The sequence below is a fragment of the Rhinatrema bivittatum genome, chromosome 3 (genome assembly GCF_901001135.1).
Source record: "Rhinatrema bivittatum chromosome 3, aRhiBiv1.1, whole genome shotgun sequence".
NCBI classification, from domain to species: domain Eukaryota; kingdom Metazoa; phylum Chordata; class Amphibia; order Gymnophiona; family Rhinatrematidae; genus Rhinatrema; species Rhinatrema bivittatum.
In genome coordinates this window covers 185-23112 of record NC_042617.1, presented here as the reverse complement: position 1 = coordinate 23112, position 22928 = coordinate 185, and the positions used below count along the sequence as shown (strand labels likewise).

Sequence of the window (22928 nt, the reverse complement as noted above, 5' to 3'; positions counted from 1 at the left end):
ACCAAAGAGGAGACATCAACTGGGTTTCAGCCTCACTCGTTACATCTTTCTCAGGAGAGTGTTTTTAGCTTGATTCCCTGTTTTTAAAGTTTTTTTTTAACAAACTGGAAATTTAATGGACATAAAATTTTGCATTCAAATATGGGCATCAAATGGGAATGTTTGGTATATTCCCAAATTTTTGAACAAGTAACAGTTCCTATTGTGTTTTAATTCTTAGTTTCCGTTTTTGTAAGTAAGCATTGTGTGGTAAGTGGTTTCATTTTTTTCTTTGAGAATTGTAAATCATTGTTTTTGTGCTGCCTGGACTGATTTTCCTGACACAGCCCGCGGTGGGCGAAACGCTGTCAGCATCGTGTCCTCTCTGGAGGTTTTTTCAACTAATGATAGTGCCTTAAGTCACCTGATCACAAGCATTCGTGGCAGAGATCAGGCATCTAAAATTTTTTTGTCCAACTAGAGCAATCACAGTGCGCTCAAGTAAAGTTTACTGAGGGCTTTTTTCTGTCCAACTCATTGTGCATCATACAACTCAGTTCATTCTCCCTCTCTTTTTGAAAGGTTCGGTTAATCCTTTGGAAACTGATAGCTAAATGTCTTTCTATTAATGGTCTTCGTCTCTGTCTCCTTGTGCAGGTCCCACGCTCTGTCTGCAGCAAGAGCTGCCTTCCTGGCTATAGAAAGGCAGCGCGGAAGGGAGAGCCCACCTGCTGCTTTGACTGCGTTCCCTGCTCCATGGGAGAGATCAGCAATGACACTGGTTAGTTCCTTTGGGGCACAGATTCTCAAAAGAGTCCCCTCTAGATTAGGTTCGTAAGTTAATAGGCTCGTATTTAAAGCTGAAGCTAGATGCCCAGGTTTTTACCTGAAATTTCTCACCAAGTCCTGTGCTCCACTGAGAATTAGATCTAAAACTGCTTCCTCTCTCGTCAGTTCCTGAACCAATTGCTCCATAAAGCTATCATTTATTCCATCCAGGAATGTTATCTCTCTAGCGTGTCCCGATGATACATTTACTCAGTCAATATTGGGGTAATTGAAGTCTCACTAGAAAGACGTCATGCAACTGTAATTCTTCTTAGTTAATGTGCTATATACTGTTATTGTTTATAGGACCATCATAACACCTGCAGGCATACCAGCATGTTTTAGCTTAAGGTTTTGCCACTACAGGTCATGTTTAATCATTGGTCTGAGTCCTTTATTATTTCTTTATATTCTATTTTTTTGTTTTTAATATTTTTTGTAAAAATATGTACCAGGGAATTACAGTTGCATGACGTCTTTCTAGTGAGAATTGTGTTCGTTGTGTCTTGAACTTAACTGTTGATATTGTGTGTGGGTAATTGAAGTCTCCCATTATTACAGCACTACCAATTGAGTTAGCTTCCCTAATTTCTCTTAGCATTTCACTGTCCGTCTTACCATCTTGATCAGGTGGACAGTAGTATACCCCTATCACTATAGTCTTCCCCGACACACAAGGGATTTCTACCCATAAAGATTCAATTTTGCATTTTGTCTCATCCAGGATGTTTATCCTGTAGGACTCTATGCCATCCCGGACACAAAGTGCCACACCGCCTCCCGGGTGCTCCTCTATGTCATTGCGATATAATATGTACCCCGGTATAGCACTTTCTCATTGGTTATCCTCCTTCCACTTTGTCTCTAAGATGCCAATTAAGTCTATGTCATCATTCACTGCTATACATTCTAATTCTCCCATCTTACTTCTTAGACTTCTGGCATTAGCATACAAACATTTCAAAGTTTGTTTTTTGTTTGTATTTTCATTCTGCTTTTTAATTGATTGGGATAAGTTAGAATTTTTTAGCTCAAGTGAGTTTTTAGTTACAGGCACTTGGACTACTTTTCTAATTATTGGAACCTCACTGTCAGGATGCCCTAATTCTAATGCATCATTAGTATCCTTTGAAGAAACCTGTCTCCGAACCATGCGCTGCTGAGTGACTGTTGGCTTTCCCCTTTGTTCTAGTTTAAAAGCTGCTCTATCTCCTTTTTAAAGGTTAGCGCCAGCAGTCTGGTTCCACTCTGGTTAAGGTGGAGCCCATCCCTTCGGAAGAGACTCCCCCTTCCCCAAAAGGTTCCCCAGTTCCTAACAAAATTGAATCCCTCTTCCTTGCACAATCATCTCATCCATGCATTGAGACTCCGGAGCTCTGCCTGCCTCTGGTGACCTGCGCGTGGAACAGGGAGCATTTCAGAGAATGCTACCCTGGAGGTTCTGGATTTAAGCTTTCTACCTAAGAGCCTAAATTTGGCTTCCAGAACCTCTCTCCCACATTTTCCTATGTCATTGGTGCCCACATGTACCACGACAGGCGGCTCCTCCCCAGCACTGTCTAAAATCCTATCTAGGTGACGCGTGAGGTCCGCCACCTTCGCACCAGGTAGGCAAGTTACCAGGCGATCCTCACGCCCACCAGCCACCCAGCTATTATGCGATGTCTTCAGTTTTGAAATATTTTATTGATATTTGGACATGTTTTAATAATTTTTATGAGTTTTTAATTGTTGGATATTATTCTGATCAGCAGCTGTTTTGTAACATTTTTAGTATAGCTTTACAATTATTTCTGTGTGGGGCTCTTATAGCAGCTTGGCTTATTCTGTTTCCCAATAGGAAATGTATTAGTGTTTAGGGCCTGGTTTAATAGTTGTATTTCTTAGATAGGATTGTTACTGTTTGAGTGCATGCCATAATGCAGGTGTAACTTTGTGCGGATTAGTTTGTGTGCATTATTGCAAATCCTGAGAGTCTGTTAGGTGCTATATTTCTCTTTCCATTTCTCCAGGTTCACACTGCATGCAGAGTGGCTTTTTTGGTTTTCCATTCCAGTTTCTGTCTCCATATTTATAATTTGTGGTTTTTCTGTACTTGGTGAAGGGTGTGTGACCGAGGTGAGGTATTTTACTAGCATGTAGGCATTTGTAGGCATCAATCTTATTTGTTGTGTTTTCTCAATAGGATATGCATTAGTGGTAAATTACTGTCTTTTCATAAGGAAGGCTATTTTGCCTGGTAGTAAAAGGAGTTTGTTTTGCTTTTACTGGGATGTCATCAGAACCAGAATATCTTTTTTGTATGGTGAGTTGTACAGGGTAATGCCCTAGATCTGCTCTGCTCTCATTGCTGGAGGTTGAGGGGGTTCCCGTGGATGCAGAGTGCATGTTTACATTTAGCCCCGTGACGGTCACATGTTCAGTGTGTCACGCATGTGAGAACCATCTGTCAGGTCTGTCCCGGCCAAAAAAAGGTTGAGAACCACTGGTCTAGAGGATGGTTTGCAGGATTTAAATTACTGATTAGAGAAAGTATTTTAGTTGTGGAGGCCAATTCAAAATTTGACCAGATTGGTATTTTTTTTTTCCATGTTAACGAATTGAACATCTGTCTTAAAATTTTCAGCGATTAAATTAGCTATTTTATCGCTGAAAAATTTTGCAATTTCATCACATCTATTTTCTTTTTTTGTAATTGAAATGTTATAAACCGCTCAAAGAGAAGCAGAACAGCCAGCTATAGACAAGTACCGCAATAAAAAAGCCACGATTATACGATCAAGGAAACAGACATAATACAGAATAATAAAATGGTCACATAAATGTGTGTGTGCATCTTGTTTTGAGGCAGGCGAGGTCTGTACTAATTACACCTGCTTCTATGAGGAACTGTATGCTTCTGACGATCTAGGGAGTGACTCAATTATAGATGACGACCTTCAAAGGGTGGAATTACCATCCCATCTATTTTCTGGTAATGGGGGCTTCTCATTTTTTTTATTTTTAATTAAGTTCTGAACAATAGAAAATAAAGCTCAAGGGTTTTGGTTGAATTTTTTAATTTTCTTTTTATAAAAATCTTATTTTGTGTCATTGATAAGTCTTTTATAATAACTTAAATAGGACCGGTATGCAGTAATGGGAGAGTTAGTTTTGTGGTTTCTTCAAAATTTTTCCTTTTCTAAGTTCCCTTTTGGAGAATTGTACGAAGGATTTGATATATGATGTTCTTTTAATGTGTTAGTGCGTATAGAATTTAAATTATGCGCAACCGATCTGCTCACACTAAACCAAGAATTGGTAGCGTGTTCCGAGCTCGAAAAATCTATGTTCTGAATCTTGGATTGAATCTTGACTTCAGGTTCTTCCGCATTAAATGGCGGACGATAGGAGAATGTTACGGGATTGGTGTTTGATGGACCTGTACATGTAATAAGTACAATGTTGGCTTGAATCAGAAAATGTTTGGGCTACGGGACTGGAGTTTGGGTTGTTGGAGATATAATCGTGATATTGGAATTAATAAAAATAAGGTCTAATGTGTGTCCTGCTTTTTGCATAGGACCACTTATTATCTGTTTTAAACCTAGGGCAAGAAAGGCACCAATCACAATCTGGCAGGTTAAAGTAGGCAGTAAGACATCCATATGTATATTAAAATCACCTAATACAATAGAAGCTTTATCCAGTTTTGCATTGTTTGTGACAAATTCAATAATGGGAGAACAGTTGTGATCTAACAGACCTGGAGGACAATAAAGCAGACAAATTTGTAACTTTGCAGATTAAAACAATGCAATTTTATATGGAGGAGCAATTTGTTCCTTTATTAATTTTAATTGCAGCTATTTTTTGCAATGAACATTAGTCCTCCTCCCTTTTTTCCATTTCTTGGTATTGAGAAAGTTGTGTACCTTTGGTTGTCAATTTGATTGACTAAAACGGTATCAGTATTTTTTTGCCAGGTTTCTGTAATAACGATGAAGTCAAGTTTTGAATCTTCAAGGAGGTTACTAATTATTGGATGTTTTTTTTGCAATAGATTGCACTTTAAACAATAAGAAAGTTAGCAATAAATAACTATTGTATAAGATACTGTTTTTAAGGGGAATGTTAACAAGTGTGCATGCATGATCTTGTCTTACTTTAAGTCTTCGATGTTTGAGGTGCTGTTAGTCCCATTTCCAAGGCACAGTAGAATCAAATTAGTGGTCATCTTCAATGCCCTTAGTGAAAGAAACAAAGTGAGTTAAACAGTATTTAGGTTTTTTAATAAAGTATAATTTAAAAAAAAAACAAAACAGTATTTAGGTTTTTTTGGAGTTCACACGAAGGGGCGGACAAAGGTGCATCCGGCCTGTCACTTGCAGTTATGACCCCCCATTGGCACCTTGGTGACTTCAGGCAGGAGGCATGGTCAGCCACCGAGGGGGGAAGTGGCACAGCAAGTTGGTCCGGGGCTGGGCTGGCTGATGGCAAGGAGCAGAGACAGCCTCTTAGCAATCCGAGGCAGGCAGTAGATGAGCAGGCAGGCAAAGGTGGAGAAACATTTCTCCATCGCCTGACCCAGCTCCAGGTCAAACCTCACCACACAGATAAGGTGCAGCCAGGTTGATAAACGGCCCCAAGGAAGTGCCAGCGAGCCCCCGGCACACAAAACCTCCGCCAGACTACGGGTCGTCCCCTAGCTTGATGTTGAGTCCATGTTGAGAGAACATTGTACAAATCTCATCTTTGTGTGAGTTTCCTCACTGTAAAGGATAAGAGATCTTCACAAGAGTGTACTGTTCTGTTCATACGTTTCACTCTGCACGTCAAAGTGGCCCCTAACCCCTACACTACTACCTAAACCTCACCTTGAGTTACTAGGTGGGCCTCCTATAGAGGTATATATAGGTAACTACTAGGAGGAACTTACAGCTAGTCTGTCTGTCTGTCTGTCTCTCTGTCTGTCTCTCTCTCTCTCTCTCTCTCTCTCTCCCCCCCCACCCCCAGTGGTTGCAGTAGGAACTGCAATAATGGTATTACCACAAAGTGCAAAAAAGTTATTGCACTCTGCAGTAAGAGTGCACATTGCAATAAATCGGCTTTTATCATAAAACATGCCCATCTTCCTTTCGCATGTAATAGTTTGATGAATCTAGCCCTTAGCCAGCTATGTTAACTGGGTAAGTTAGACCTGTTCAATAGCAGATCTAAAGTTAGCTGGATAAGATTTATCTGGTTAACTAGTGATTTAATCCTGTTGCTGAAGATGCCTTATTTTCGAGCTAGTTTACTTAAATGCCTGTATTGGAATATCGAGCTCTACATTGCCTCACGTACAGACTTACCAGGTGATGCATTAAGTCGTTGTAGTGCTCTAACACATCTTAAATAGCATATATCATGGTGGTAAAGCAATAATTTGCATGGCCCTGGCCAGGTTCCCTCCCCTATTTCAATGACCAGCTTTGCATGTGATTTGCATTCATGAATAATGCAAGCGAAAAAGGTCAAGAATAGGGAAGTCAATGTAAATATTTTATTGTAGTCGACCGAGAAAGTGGTCAGCCTCGATAAAATAACATAGCCTGGGGAATCAGTAACTGTAACACAGGAGCCCCAGGGACCTAATGTGGGTCCCGCATTACATTTAAAGAGCCATGAAAAAATGTAAAAAACACTGCAGCACAAAAGAAAACTTGAGCTCGGGTGAGGGCTGATGTGTGGTTCAATCTGTAGCCACCGATACCTGAAAGCACCAGGAAATGTCCAGTGCACATTTTTCCAAAAAATCATGTTCCCTCCCAACTAATGCAGAAATATTGTTGGGTGTATAGTGCCCCCTCCCCACAAATGTATCCAAAAAAATCATTGGGTTTCAAGCATCCTCTGTACCTTGAACCTCCACCACTCTGATTCCCCTTCTCACACCCCTGAACCTTTAAAATTAGAAGAAGCTGCCATGTTGGGGCCCAGGGCAGTCCCTAGCATCTGGCCCGGTGACACCGACCCGATTGTGTCCCAGTCTTGGGGGGGAGGGGATTCTTTTTAAAATTGGAGCCCGGAAGAGAGGAGAGAGATGGGGCTATGATTGCCTGTGAGGAGTCTGGAGAGCGAAAGGCATTGTGGGTTTTGGTTCTCTTTAAGAGTACTTGGTTAGTGCTGATTTTCAGTGTTTCACCAGGTAAGGGTTCATTCACTGAGCTGCAGTATTTCACCAGTGTTTCACCAGGTAAGGGTTCATTCACTGAGCTGCAGTATTTCACCAGTGTTTCACCAGGTAAGGGTTCATTCACTGAGCTGCAGTATTTCACCAGTGTTTCACCAGGTAAGGGGTTCATTCACTGAGCTGCAGTATTTCACCAGTGTTTCACCAGGTAAGGGTTCATTCACTGAGCTGCAGTATTTCACCAGTGTTTCACCAGGTAAGGGGTTCATTCACTGAGCTGCAGTATTTCACCAGTGTTTCACCAGGTAAGGGTTCATTCACTGAGCTGCAGTATTTCACCAGTGTTTCACCAGGTAAGGGGTTCATTCACTGAGCTGCAGTATTTCACCAGTGTTTCAGCAGGTAAGGGTTCATTCACTGAGCTGCAGTATTTCACCAGTGTTTCACCAGGTAAGGGTTCATTCACTGAGCTGCAGTATTTCACCAGTGTTTCACCAGATAAGGGGTTCATTCACTGAGCTGCAGTATTTCACCAGTGTTTCACCAGTTAAGGGGTTCATTCACTGAGCTGCAGTATTTCACCAGTGTTTCACCAGGTAAGGGGTTCATTCACTGAGCTGCAGTATTTCACCAGTGTTTCACCAGGTAAGGGTTCATTCACTGAGCTGGAGTATTTCACCAGGTAAGGGGTTCATTCACTGAGCTGCAGTATTTCACCAGTGTATCACCAGGTAAGGGTTCATTCACTGAGCTGGAGTATTTCACCAGTGTTTCACCAGGTAAGGGGTTCATTCACTGAGCTGCAGTATTTCACCAGTGTTTCACCAGGTAAGGGTTCATTCACTGAGCTGGAGTATTTCACCAGTGTTTCACCAGGTAAGGGGTTCATTCACTGAGCTGCAGTGTTTTTTATCCCAAGGGAGTAAGAAAGCCATAGTAAATGTCTCTCCCTGCCTCTTTGTGTATTCCATGGTATTTTTCCTCATGGTCATGAATTCCCCATTGAACACGTAATGGCAGCTCTGGGACTGTGGGTCTGCCATAGCATAAAGAGGCCAACGGCCCTGAGTAAGTCCTCCTGAAAGTCATTAAAACATCCCTCAATCCCACTCTTCTGCCACCCCTAGAGGCAACTGTTGAAATTTTATTTTAATCTTTAAAAGTCAGCACCAGGCCCTGCCCCCAACCCCACCCCTTCAATAAAAATGTTCATCCCCTGGTGGCCAGGACTCCCACCTCAAATCACCCCCTTACTCACAAATGAGTTCCTGGTGGTTCAGTGGTGGCCTGGAACACTCCTAGGTCTGGCCCCGGTGGCCATCATTTTTCAAACTGGTGAGAGCTGGTGCTTTGCCCCATCACATGATAGAGGCAAAGGACCGGCTGGTGCTCCCAGGCCCACGGGACCACCAGGGACTCATTTGTAAATAAGGGGTGGTCCTGGGGGCTGTCTAGGGTGCAGAGTGGGGGTATTAGGTGGGTTAATTATTTGAAGGGGAAGAATTGGGATTTGGGCCTAGTACTGCCTTTTAAAATTTTTTAATTTTTGAACAATGGCTGCCTCCAAGGGTGGAGGGGAGGAGTACGACACTGTCTAAGAAGATCCCTGCCTTTTTATTTTACAACCGTCAGGCGGGTGCTTAATTGGGGTCATCAACCCCTTTTAGACAGGGCCTGGGAGTCTCAGGACTTGCATTATATCAGGTCCCGATAATTCCAGGGTGTGTTAGGTACAGCTCTTGACTCGTAGCTAAATTAAAATCTAATCATTTTGATTGAGACTTTTTCGGCAAGCAGCATTATTTGTTTTGCATAGTTTGGTTTGTTTATGAGCACATTAGCATGTGTTTGCATGTAAACCAGCTCTTTTAAATATGTGTAGTGCTCGATCCAGATTAACAAAATGCATTTGAACTACCTCATGTTATCCGTGTATTAGGGCATGTACTGTGGGTAAATAGTGTTTATCACATGGTACATGGTTTACTGTGGCTTTGTGAATGAGCCTCTAAGTTTGTAAATCTGGCCAATCAAACTTTGATCAACTATATTTAGCCAGATATTCAGCCTCTCTGATGCATGTCCTCATTTTTAGTGTTCTGAGGTGTAGTGGTAAGTTGAGAATGGGTTGGGGATCTACTATGTTGTAGCCCATTGTTTTCTCTTCCAAAATAAATCAATTTCGAAAAATTCATCTTGAATATAGTAAATAAAAATGTCATAATACATGACGAAATAAATGAATTTCTCAGGAATTTGTGGGAAAGAAATACTGATTTCATTTAGTACATCCAGATATCAGAGTCTTTGAATGAATATAACAGAAAACTTTTCCTTTTAGATATGGCTGACTGCATGAAGTGTCCGACAGATCAATGGTCCAATGAGAAACATGATCAATGCATCCCAAAAGTGATTGAATTCCTCTCCTTTGATGAACCACTTGGTCTGACATTGACTCTTCTGGCTGTCTTCTGTTCCTTACTCACTGCTTTTGTCCTGTGTATCTTTATCAAGTACCGAGACACTGCCATAGTCAAAGCCAACAACCGTGAACTGAGTTACCTACTCCTCCTGGCTCTCATACTCTGCTTCCTGTGCTCTTTAATATTTATCGGCCGTCCCATGAAGATTACCTGCCTGATACGACAAACTGTCTTTGGAATCATCTTTTCCATCAGTGTTTCTTCTGTTCTGGCTAAAACTGTAATTGTTGTCATCGCTTTTAAGGGGAAGAGGCCAAACAGTCCAGTTAGGAAGTGGCTGGGATCCACAATACCAAATTGCATTCTCTTTTCTTGTTCATCGATCCAAGTTATTGTATGCACTGTTTGGTTATTGCTTTCTCCCCCATTCCCAGAATTAAGCACAGAGTCTAATAATGAGAAGATAATCTTTGGATGTAATGAAGGACAGAACCTTTTCTTCTACTGCATGCTGGGGTACATGGGTCTGCTAGCCATTGTGAGCTTTATAGTAGCCTTCCTAGCAAGGAATCTCCCTGGAAGCTTCAATGAAGCTAAACTGATCACGTTTAGTCTGCTTGTGTTTGTTAGTGTCTGGCTGTCCTTCATCCCGGCGTACCTGAGCACACGTGGGAAGTACATGGTGGCCGTGGAAATATTTGCCATTCTATGTTCTAGTGCTGGATTGCTTGGCTGTATATTCTTTCCTAAATGCTATATCATTCTGCTGAGACCTGACAGAAACACCAGGGAATATCTAACACCCAAAACAAGTCTTAGTAACAAAAAATTAAAATAAAGAAGATAATGGAAAAATAAAAAGTTGAAAATTTCTGGGGGGTTTTTCAGACATAATTCATAATCTAATAATATAATAACATAAGTGTGAAATATTTCATTTATGTAGATTTCTCAGATGCCTCAAGTGAAATCAAAGTGTTAGAGGTGAGGTAAAATTTAACACATTTACATAAGCATCTCAGCGGACACATAGACAGTAGAGATGTCCCCCCACCCTCCTGACTGCCCCAAAACTTGCCAAAAATACCTGGTGGTCCAGCAGGGGTCCCGGGAGCGATCTCCTCCTCTTGGGCTGTAGGCTGCCACTAATCAAAATGGCACTGGTGGCCCTTTGCCCTTACCATGTGACAGGGACTACCGGTGTCATTGGTCGGCCTCTGTCACATGGTAGGAGCAATGGATGGCCTGCACCAATTTTTAAGATTGCACCGGCCATCCATTGCTCCTACCATGTGACAGAGGATGGCCAATGGCACCGATAGCCCCTATCACATGATAAGGGCAAAGGGCCACCAGTGCCATTTTGATTAGTGTCAGCCACCAGCCCGAGAGGGGGAGATCACTTCCGGGACCCCCGCTGGACCACCAGGGACTTTCGGCAAGTTTTGGGGGGGTCAGGAGGTTGGAGGGTTGTATTTAATTGAATTGGAAGGGTTGGGGTGGGTTTGGGTTGGTTTGGTTTTTTTATGTACCCTTTCTCCTCTCCCCCCCCCCCCCCCAAGAAACGATAACAAAACCACATGAAATTTTGAGTGTTTTTCTATTGGTTCGTCAGGCCCCCCGAAACGCAACAAAATAGGAAATATCGTCTTTAATTCCTATTTTGTTGAAAACGAATGCACATCCTTAAATTAGACAGGGATATTTAGCGCTACTTAGATAAGTATTTATATGGCTAAGTAGATAGCTGGATATCTTAGGGGCGGGCAATGGGTGGAGTGGGAGCAGGGCTGCTTATCCGGTGAAGTTAATTGAATAAGTTAGACCTGGTCAATAGTAGGTGTAAAGCTAAGCAGATATAACTTATCCAAATATATTCAGCAGCATAGCCGTGTTGCTGAGTATCTTTTCTAAGTTAACTAGATAAATTATATTTGGCTACCTTACAGGCTGATTTATAATTTTGCAATATGGCAAAAATATTATGAGAGAGAGAGAGAGCCTCTGTATAGACTTACACCACAAATCTACTCCTCTAGTTATACTTTTCATCCATTATATTGACTAAAACTCTTTAGGGTTGTCAATTTTACTATGATTACCTCAGAATGATTCTATAACACCAGCCCCCTAACCCCAACCCACCTTCTTATATCCACCCCGATTCAAAATGCCCCCCTACAGTGGTACATACATATAAATGCCCCTCTACAGTGGTACATCAACCTAATAAACGAAGGTTGACCGACGTGCCGCAAATGCGCAGTAGAGAGCAGCTCTACCGCGCATGCGAGCACATCGGTCACAGTGTGCCTCTTAAAAATAAAAATGGTGCTGTAGGAGCGGCGGCAGCTGCGGCCTGAAGACCCGGAGCGGCGGCGGCACCGGCCCGAAGACCCGGAGCGGCAGCCCGAAGACCCGGAGCGGCGGCGGCGGCCCGAAGAGCGGCCGCACTGGCCCGAAGACCCGGAGCGGCAGGAGCGGCAGCGGCGGCCCGAAGAGCGGCGGCGGCGGCACCGGCTCGAAGACCCGGGCAGGAGCGGCGGCGGCATGCGCGCGAGGGAGGGACAGACGGACGGAAGGAAGTCTGTCCCTCCCTCGCGCGCATGCCGCCGCCGCTCCGGGTCTTCGGGCCGCCGCTCCTGCCGCTCCGGGTCTTCGGGCCGCCGCTCCGGGTCTTTTGGCCGGTGCCGCTCCCGCCGCTCCGGGTCTTCGGGCCGCCGCTCCGGGTCTTCGGGCCGCCGCTCCGGGTCTTTGGGCCGGTGCCGCTCCCGCCGCTCCGGGTCTTCGGGCCGCCGCTCTGGGTCTTCGGCGCAGATCGACTGAGGGGCGGAGAGGGGAGGAGGGAGAGAGGAGTGACTGAGGGGAGGAGGGAGGGAGGGAGGGAGGAGTGACTGAGGGGAGGAGAGAGAGAGGAGTGACTGAGGGGAGGAGGGAGGAGGGGAGAGAGGAGTGACTCAGGGGAGGAGGGAGGGGGGAAGAGAGGAGTGACTCAGGGGAGGAGGGAGGGGGGAAGAGAGGAGTGACTCGGGAGGAGGGAGGGGGAGAGAGGAGTGACAGGGGAGGGGGGAGAGAGGAGTGACTGAGGGGAGGGGGGAGTGACTGAGGGGAGGGAGGAGGGGGGAGTGACTGAGGGGAGGAGGGAGGGGGGGAGTGACTGAGGGGAGGAGGGGGGGAGAGAGAGGAGTGACTGAGGGGAAAGGGGAGAGAGTGGGGGAGGTGGGAGGGAGAATGATGGGGAAGGAAATGAACCAAAAAAAATGTTAATGTAGCCCGTTTTAACGGGCTTAACGGCTTGTATATATATAAATGGCCCTCTACAGTGGTACGTATATATATAAATGCCCCTCTACAGTGGTACATATATATATATATATAAATGGCCCTCTACAGTGGTACATATATATATATAAATGGCCCTCTACAGTGGTACATATATATATATATATATATAAATGCCCCTCTACAGTGGTACATATATATATAAATGGCCCTCTACAGTGGTACATATATATATATAAATGCCCCTCTACAGTGGTACATATATATATATATAAATGGCCCTCTACAGTGGTACATATATATATATAAATGGCCCTCTACAGTGGTACGTATATATATAAATGCCCCTCTACAGTGGTACATATATATATATATATAAATGGCCCTCTACAGTGGTACATATATATATATAAATGGCCCTCTACAGTGGTACATATATATATATATATATATATATGCCCCTCTACAGTGGTACATATATATATAAATGGCCCTCTACAGTGGTACATATATATATATAAATGCCCCTCTACAGTGGTACATATATATATATATAAATGGCCCTCTACAGTGGTACATATATATATATAAATGGCCCTCTACAGTGGTACGTATATATATAAATGCCCCTCTACAATGGTACGTATATATAAATGCCCCTCTACAGTGGTACATATATATATATATAAATGCCCCTCTACAGTGGTACGTATATATATATATAAATGGCCCTCTACAGTGGTACATATATATATATAAATGCCCCTCTACAGTGGTACATACATATATATAAATGGCCCTCTACAGTGGTACGTATATATATAAATGCCCCTCTACAATGGTAAGTATATATAAATGCCCCTCTACAGTGGTACGTATATATATAAATGGCCCTCTACAGTGGTACATAATACATATATATATATAAATGCCCCTCTACAGTGGTACGTATATATATAAATGGCCCTCTACAGTGGTACATATATATATATAAATGCCCCTCTACAGTGGTACGTATATATATAAATGCCCCTCTACAATGGTAAGTATATATAAATGCCCCTCTACAGTGGTACGTATCTATATAAATCATTAGGCTGACCTTATACATTCTCTCTCTCTCTCTCAATGTATTAATCAGCATGTGACTTGAAAAATAGCACAGGTGCAATAATTTATCATACTCTGTGTAAATTGTCAATGCGGGAGCAGGGCAATTAGCCTAATCATGCCTCTTTTTTGTCATGGGTGCCATTTCTGCTGTATTTATAGCATTTCGATAAATCTAGGGGTAGGATAGCTGGATATCTTTCACTATTGGGCCTATAAGATCTCCACTGTACTGTAAACATATAAACACCCATTACAATACAATTATTGCTCTAATATAGAAACATAGAAACATAGAAACATAGAAATGACGGCAGAAGAAGACCAAACGGCCCATCCAGTCTGCCCAGCAAGCTTCACACATTTTTTCTCTCATACTTATCATTTACTCTTAACTCTTGGTTCTATTTCCCTTCCACCCCCACCATTAAAGTAGAGAGCAGTGATGGAGCTGCATCCAAGTGAAATACCTAGCTTGATTAGTTAGGGGTAGTAGGGGTAGTAACTGCTGCAATAAGCAAGCTACACCCATGTTTATTCCCTTTACCCAGACTATGTCATACAGCCCCTATTGGTTGTTTTTCTTCTCTCCTGCTGTTGAAGCGGAGAGCCATGCTGGTTATGCATTGAAAGTGAAGTATCAGGCCCTTTTGGTTTAGGGTAGTAACCGCCGTAACAAGCCAGCTACTCCCTGCTTTGTGAGTGCGAATCTTTTTTTTTTTTTTTTTTCTTCTCCCCTGCAGTTGAAGCTATTCTGGATATGCGTGAAGCCTCAGCTTTTCTTATTCCCCTGCTGTTGAAGCAGAGAGCTATGCTGGAAATGCTTGATGTATCAGCCTCTCCCATGCCATGAAGCAGAGAGCCATGCTGGATATGCATAGAAAGCGAAGTAGCAGGCACATTTGGTTTGGGGTAGTAACCGTCGTAATAAGCCAGCTACTCCCCGCTTTGTGAGTGCGAACCCTCTTTTCTGCTCCCCTGCCGTTGAAGCAGAGAACTATGCTGTATATGCTTGGAAAGTGAAGTATTAGGCTTATTTGGTTTGGGGTAGTAACCGCCGTAACAAGCCAGCTACTCCCCTCTTTGTGATAGCAAATCCTTTTTTCCACATTTCCTCTTGCCGTCGAAGCTTAGAGCGATGTTGGAGTCACAGTAAGCATCTGTATGTTTATTTAATAAGGGTATTGTCTCCGGGCAGTAGCCATCTTTCTGGTGAGCCACCCACTCTACATTGGCGGTCTCATGACTTTATGGATCCACAGTGTTTATCCCACGCCCGTTTGAAGTCCCTCACAGTTCTGGTCTTCACCCCTTCCTCCGGAAGGGCATTCCAGGCATCCACCACCCTCTCCGTGAAGAAATACTTCCTGACATTGGTTCTGAATCTTCCTCCCTGGAGCTTCAAATCGTGACCCCTGGTTCTGCTGATTTTCTTCCTACGGAAAAGGTTTGTCGTTGTCTTTGGATCATTAAAACCTTTTAAGTATCTGAAAGTCTGTATCATATCGCCTCTGCTCCTCCTCTCCTCCAGGGTGTACATATTTAGATTCTTCAATCTCTCCTCGTACGTCATCTGATGAAGATCCTCCACCTTCCTGGTCGCCCTTCTCTGTACCGCTTCCATCTTGTCTTTGTCTTTTTGAAGATACGGTCTCCAGAACTGAACACAGTACTCCAAGTGAGGCCTCACCAAGGACCTGTACAGGGGAATAATCACTTCCCTTTTCTTACTCGATATTCCTCTCTCTATGCAGCCCAGCATTCTTCTGGCTTTTGCTATCGCCTTGTCGCATTGTTTCGCAGACTTCATATCATTAGATACTATCACCCCAAGGTCCCTCTCCTGCTCCGTGCACATCAGCCTCCCCCCCGCATCGAATACATTTCATTCGGATTTCCACTCCCCATATGCATGACTTTGCATTTCTTTGCATTGAATCTCAGCTGCCATGTCTTCGACCACTCTTCCAGTTTCCATAGATCCCGTCTCATTCTCTCCACTCCTTCCGGCGTGTCCACTCTGTTGCAGATCTTAGTGTCATCCGCAAAAAGACAAACCTTACCTTCAATCCCGTCCGCAATGTCGCTCACAAAGATATTGAACAGGACCGGTCTCAACACCGATCCTTGCGATACACCACTTATAACCGCTCTCTCCTCAGAGAAGGTTCCATTAACCATCACACATTGTCTTCTGTCCGTCAACCAATTTGCAATCCAGGTCACCACATCGGCACTCACTCCCAAGCTTCTCGTTTTATTCACCAGTCTCCTGTGCGGAACCGTATCAAAAGCTTTGCTGAAATCCAAGTATATGATATCGAGTGCTCTTCCTTGATCCAATTGCTTGGTTACCCAGTCAAAAAAGTCAATCAGATTTGTCTGACAGGATCTTCCCCTGGTGAATCCATGTTGCCTCTGGTCCATCGATTCTCCGGACTGTAGATTGTTCACTATTCTCTCTTTCAGCAGTGACTCCATTACTTTTCCCACCACCGAAGTGAGGCTAACTGGTCTGTAGTTTCCAGCCTCCTCCCTGTTGCCACTCTTGTGAAGCGGGACCACCACCGCTCTTCTCCAATCACTCGGCACCACTCCCGTTTCTAGGGATCTATTGAAAAGAAAGAGTGAAGTGAATAACAAATCTCAACTAATATCTTATAAGGAGTCCAGGAAATGCAATAACCTTAAAGAGAGTACCTGGAAGGTAATGACCACAAATGCTCATAGTTTGGGAAATAAAATCCCAGATCTGCAGGCCCTAATGGCTGAGGCAGAATTAGACATTGTTGCTATAACAGAAACATGGTTCACAGAATCTCATGAATGGGATACAACAATACTAGGCTACAACTTGTTAAGTAAGGACAGAAAGGATAGAAAAGGGGGAGGTGTGGCTCTTTATGTCAGACAAAACATCCAAGCAAATGAGCTACAAGGAAGTTGGGGTAAGGAAGAAGCTCTATGGCTCGACCTAAAAAAAGATGACGGAGCATCCATTTATATTGGAGTGGTTTACAGGCCTCCAAACCAAAAGGAAGAGCTGGACAGAGAGCTGGTTGAAGATATCCATAAGATAGGTAAGAAGGGAGAAGTGGTGATCGTAGGTGACTTTAATATGCCAGATGTAGACTGGAAAATCCCATCTGCAGAAACTAAAAATAGTAGAGCGATAGTGGATGCCATGCAAGTATCTTTGTTCAAACAAATGGTGTTGGAACCCACGAGAGAAGGAGCTATACTCGACTTAGTGCTCACTAATGCAGATAATGTCTCAGATGTCCAGGTGGGAGCCCACCTCAGCAGCAGTGACCATCAAACGGTATGGTTTAATATCAATAAAAGAATAGGGAAAAGAACCACAAAGACCCGAGTTTTACAGTTGAAAAACACAGACTTTGAGGAAATGGGTAAGTACCTGGAGGAAGAACTAAAAGGATGGGAGAACGAGAGAGATGTGGATCAGCAGTGGACCAATCTAAAAGGAGCAATCACCAAGGCAACTGCTCTATATGTTAGAAATGTAAAGAAAAGCAAAAGGAAACTGAAACCTATCTGGTTCTCAAAGGAGGTGGCTGACAAAATTAAAGCTAAAAGAACAGCATTCAAGATATATAAAAGATCCCAAAGGGAGGAGCACAAAGAAGCATATTTGAATCAACTGAGGGAGACAAAGAAATTAATCAAGTTGGCAAAAAGTCAAGCAGAAGAGAGGATTGCCAAGGAGATAAAAAAAGGTGACAAAACATTTTTCAGATACATCAGCGAAAAGAGAAAGGTCCAAAGTGGTATAGCAAAATTGAAAGGTGGTAATGATCAATGTGTGGAGAGTGACGAAGAAATGGCAGAAATATTAAACGAATACTTCAGCTCTGTGTTCACTAAAGAAGACCCTGGAGAAGGACCATCTCTACACAACATGAAACTGGAGGGAAGTGGAATAGATGAAAATCCTTTCACAGTAGAAAATGTGTGGGAAGAGCTAAAGAACCTGAAAGTGGACAAAGCCATGGGGCCTGATGGTATTCATCCAAGGATATTGAGGGAGCTCAGAGATGTTCTGGCGGCTCCACTGTGTGAACTGTTCAATAGATCTAAATAATATTAGTATTTATTTAATTATTTATTAAAAATGTGTTATCGATCACTTGCTCCAAAGATGACGGCATTTAAAATAGAATATACATAAAATCCACTTTCATAAAATGATAGAAACACAAATCATCTCTGTCCTGCCGCTATAACAAATATACTGATGAATGAATTTTTCAATATTAGGGCTATAAAAAGACAAAGCTTCACAAATGTATGCAAGGCAGAGAAGATGAAGATAATAATAACCTTTGTTGACTCTGATGACTAATATTATTGCACGCCTGCTGAAATAGCTATGTTTTTAAAACATACTGGACTCTGCCATCATTTATAAAGATTCTGACATCTTGTTACACACTGTAGGGTCTGCAACAGAAAATGTGAGCTCTTCAATTATACCCAAACGGACTTGATGAACTGTAGGCATTTTTAGGAATGAAGCTGTGGTGATGGAATGAAAACAGGCAGAGCACCTGTGTAATATTAACCACCAGCTTGTGAAGCAGCATTAAGACTTTGTACTTCTCGCATGCAAGGGATGATAATTCTGGTGAGATGTGATCAGAGAAACCTCTCGCGACTGAATTTAGCAGTAACTGAAGGGCTCTCAAGAGTGTTATCCCGTAGTCCCAGTAAAAGAAAATTACAGTAGTCAAGTCCCCCAAATATCAGAGTTTGAAGTATCAAACGAAAATGATCATTTTTTTAAAAATGTTTTAAGATGTCTTATCCTCCAAAGCTTAAAATATCCAGATTTTAATTGATTACTTTTGTGCATCTTCATAGATAGCTAAGAATCGAGCAACACGCCAAGCTCACTGTAAGCCTCGGCCTCTCTGCACCTTTAATCACTTCAAAGCCAGACCTCCTAATGGCAGATTCGCTCTGCAGTATTCTCAGACACCTAACCGCACTGTGATAAACCCTGCTCTGTTGCACCACAAGACCCCATGAAATGTCCACGTGCCCAGCTGCTTCCACATCTCCCCAAAGTCTCAGACAGAACACCAGGTTCAAACTTAAGAACCCAGGGCTTTGCTCCACTTTCTCCCATGCATAGTTCATCAGGGGGTTTATTTCTCCAGGGCCCCCTAAAGATTACATAAGGCTCCAAGATCAGTTCACAGGGCCTTGCTATCCTTTTCTGTAGCACAGCTACCCCACCCACCCGCAGGATAATTAGGCAGGTAGCAGTCCTCTGAGTTTGCTTGCTCACTGCAGCCTGTTCCTGCACCTTCCCCACAGTCCTATCTTCTTCCTTGTTTCAGAGAGCAATGGATCAACAGAAGATTTTTACGTTTGGAAGTGAGGCAGCCTTGGTCAGCTCCTCTCTCCTCCTTCCACCGTCAGCTTTTCCAAGCCTTTTTCTTCTTGTGGCTCCTCCTCCCTGATTAGGTTAGCAGCTGAGATCAGGTTCTCGTGACGTTCTGGGCTCTCTGGGCACTGTCATAGACCCAGGGCCGGAGGAACAACTAGACGAGCTACGCCTGTGCCTAGGGCACCGAGATTTAGGGGACACCACCACCGCTCGCGTCCACTTCCGGCGGCAGAATTTTGCAAGGGAAAAAAGTGCCCCTTCAAAATTCTTCCCAGCCCCCGCCTCACCCTGCCCCCCCCCCCCCCATTGTGCCACCCTCCCGACACCCCCCTGGTGGTCCAGCAGAGGGCCCGGGAACGATCTGCCACTCCCGTGGCCTCGACTGCCACTAACCAAAATGGCGCCGGTGGACTTTAGCCCCTACTATGTGACAGGGGCTACCGGTGTCATTGGATGGCCCCTGTCACATGGTAGGGGCTGAAGGCCACCGGCGCCATTTTGATTAGTGGTAGCCAACGACCTGGGAGCGGCAGATCGTTCCTGCGCTCCCCGCTGGATCAGGTGTTTTATGAGGTTTTTATTAGGGGGGATGGAGGGGAGAGTGGGAGAGCGGCGGCATGTGGTCCCTGCCCCTGGAGTTGGGGTTGCGACCGGTGGCGGGGCCTTTGGGGTGGCGCAAGGCTGAAGGTGCCTAGGCACCCACTCCCCTTGCACCGGACCTGCATCGAGCTATCCCTGGTTGAACCTGATTCTTTTAGAGCCTTCCACTAGTTTTGCTTAGAGAATGGGGCAAACTTCCCATTACAGACACATAGGCCAGATAAAATATTAATTTTTTTCTCTAATCCAGTCAAAAATTGAACTTCATTTTAATATAGAATGTTTGATCATTGAAAAAATTCTATTTTAGAGATGTTCAAAACTGATCTATTATGAAACATCTATTTCTCTACGGTATCAAGGTAGAGCATAAAATTTTTGAGTGTGGTTGACATAGTGCCATTTACAGGGCTGAAATATTGTATCTTGCCTGCATAAACATATAAATTTAGCTCAGCTAATAGATTACATAGTGAAAGGAAGGCTGATAATAATCAACATCGCTGATAATGCAGATTCTTGTGACATACCAGTTTTAATCTGAATCCATGGGGAAGTATTATTTCCAATATGAACTTGTTGAGAGCAATTGTCTAGATATGAACTGAAGCGGGCAGGGACACACGGGAACCCACACAAGATGGATGCCTGATTACATTGGCACATACCTTTTATTCCTCACTTCAGACACTTTAATCTCCTAACAACTGTCAGGTTTATTCAAATTTTAAGATTTCGTCCTTTAACATGTCAGGAAAAGACCTGAAAGCTGATTCAAATTATGGAGCCACTTCAGGAACCAAGAAGCTCAAGCAGGATACCCCTATACCTGAAAAGGCTAAGCAGGCTACTGAGTCTGTTGTGATTGAAACGGTGCTAGCTGAGCTACAGGCAATCAAAGAACTAGTGAAGCAAAATTTTGAGGCTACTTGTTACATGAAATCCGATTTTGAACAGCTGGCAAATCAGTTTACCGCACTACAGGTTGCATTTGGGAAATGTGAGAGACAGTTGGCTGATTGGACGATGTTCAAGATAAAGTTCACCATCGTCTGCTGAATTCAGAACTCTCTGTGCAGTGAAGGAGGATCTCGCCAACCAAAGCCATTGCAACAATATCCGTCTTTAAGGTATCCCAGAAAGTGCAGAATGTACAGATAATGCACGTTTCATTGAATGTCTAGTTCCTCAAATTTTACATCTGAAGTTTGAAAGGCCATTTGGAGTTGTACATGCTTATCGTCTTTCTTCATGGCCATTCCCCAAAACTAAATTTCCAAGGGGAATAGTCTTTAACGTATTGAGATACCTTCAAATGCTTGAAATTGTAGCTGCAGCACAAGCCAGGCTGCTGGTGATATACGAAGGTTGAAAAATAATTTATGTGCCAGACCTGGCACAGGCCGCATTGCTGGGGGACTCGGGACGGCCCCCCCCCCACCGCTCACTCCAACCATCACCTTGTCCCCGGCCCCACCCAGGACCGCCCTCTGACCCCGGACACGCCCCAGGACATGCCCCCGAACCATCACCATGCCCCCGGACATGCCCCAGACCGTTCCTGACCCCGGACATACCCCCATTACACGCCCCCGTAGTGCCGACATGCCCCGGACATGCCCCTTCCTGCACCTTTTATGAAGCCCCCGGGACTTACGTGCGTCCCTGGGCTTTGCGAGTGCCGGTAGCCTATGGAAAGTAGGCGTGCCGGTGCGCAAGGTTTTTAAAATCTATCCCTATGAGTATGTAGTAATGCCCTTCGTGCTTTGCAACACCCTTGCAGTTTTACCAGCGCCTAATGAATTTAATTTTCTGGGACCTTTTGTTCAAATTCACCCTAGTGTATCTAGACGATATATTAATCTTCTCTAAAGATCTGAAGTCTCATTGCTCCCATGTTCAAACAGTCCTCCAGAATCTCAGAGACAACCATGTCAATGCTCAATTGGAGAAGTGTATATTTTAACAACCCAGTCTCACATTTCTGGTCTATATCATCTCCAACCCCAGTTTCACCATGGACCCCGCTTAATCAATTGCGATACGGTGCACTCAGCTATTAAAAATATAATGCCATGATTAAAGGAAGTAGGGGCATGGTACGAAGGTGACTTATAATACTACCATATTATTCAATGATCCAGTGGAACTGAAAACCTTTCTGATTAAAGAAAAGAACTGTATGGACCAAAATTAAATCCAAAGTAGTTAGCAAAGATCTACAATTATATTACAATCAAATGATAACTTATTGGCTCTTGTTTATGTTTTGTTATGTTTCATCCTCCTCTGGGAGATCGGTTTATTGATCACTATTTTAAGCAGGATACTAAAAGAAAAATGGAGATGCCATCCCTTTTAAAAAGTAATTAATGGTTCCAATGTTATCCCAAATGTGTGATACATGGGGTAGATGGGGCATAAAAGCTATATCAGTGGCTGACCAGAACCTAGTGGTTTTCAATATTTATGTGCCAAAATGAAAGTCACCAGAATTTAGTAAAGATATTGTGCATCTTCTTTTGGGCTTTGTGGATATACCTATTATTTTAGGAGGGGTTTGCAGTCAACCTCTAGATTTGTTCTTGGACAGGAAATCTAAATGCCAGCCTATACATACTAAATGTCTGCAAGTACTCCATGTTATACAATCATAATTGTGGTTAATAGATACCTGTAATCTACTACATCCCACTGTAAAATAATACACCTTTTTATCTTTTCCCCATCATACATATTCTCAAACAGATTTCTTTTAGGTTTCTAAAAATCTTCTAAGAGGCATGACTAAGGCTGAGATGCTCCCTATCCTGGTGTCAGATCATGCTGCCATTACTGTAATGTTTTATATATCACAATCAACATGGCAGTCTACAAACTGTAGATTGAATACTACACCACTAGATAATGATGATGTTAAGGATAAAGAGTCTCATTTTATCTCAGAGTTTTATTCTTTAAATGAATCATCCCTTTCTTCAGCGATATGGGAAGCATTAAAGGCCTCAAAGCACAGCTAGACTATTAATCAAGTAGCATATAGAAATAAAACAAAAAACTTAACTTTGGCTTCCTTGGAGACAGAAATAGCAGCAATAGATGCAGAACATATTAGAGTAGATTAATTAGATATCTT

At 43.3% G+C, this 22928-nt stretch overlaps 1 protein-coding gene across 1 annotated transcript in view; it reads left to right on the top strand.

Annotated features, from left to right (window-relative positions):
- LOC115088460 (extracellular calcium-sensing receptor-like) overlaps positions 1-20851 on the top strand; it is a 110793-nt gene extending 89942 nt beyond the window's left edge. Inside the window, exons 6-8 of the mRNA XM_029596733.1 lie at positions 637-760; positions 9303-10205; positions 20547-20851. Coding sequence (XP_029452593.1) covers positions 637-760; positions 9303-10205; positions 20547-20851 — 1332 coding nt within the window. The remainder of the gene's footprint in view (positions 1-636; positions 761-9302; positions 10206-20546) is intronic.
- Positions 20852-22928: the final 2077 nt, after the last annotated feature.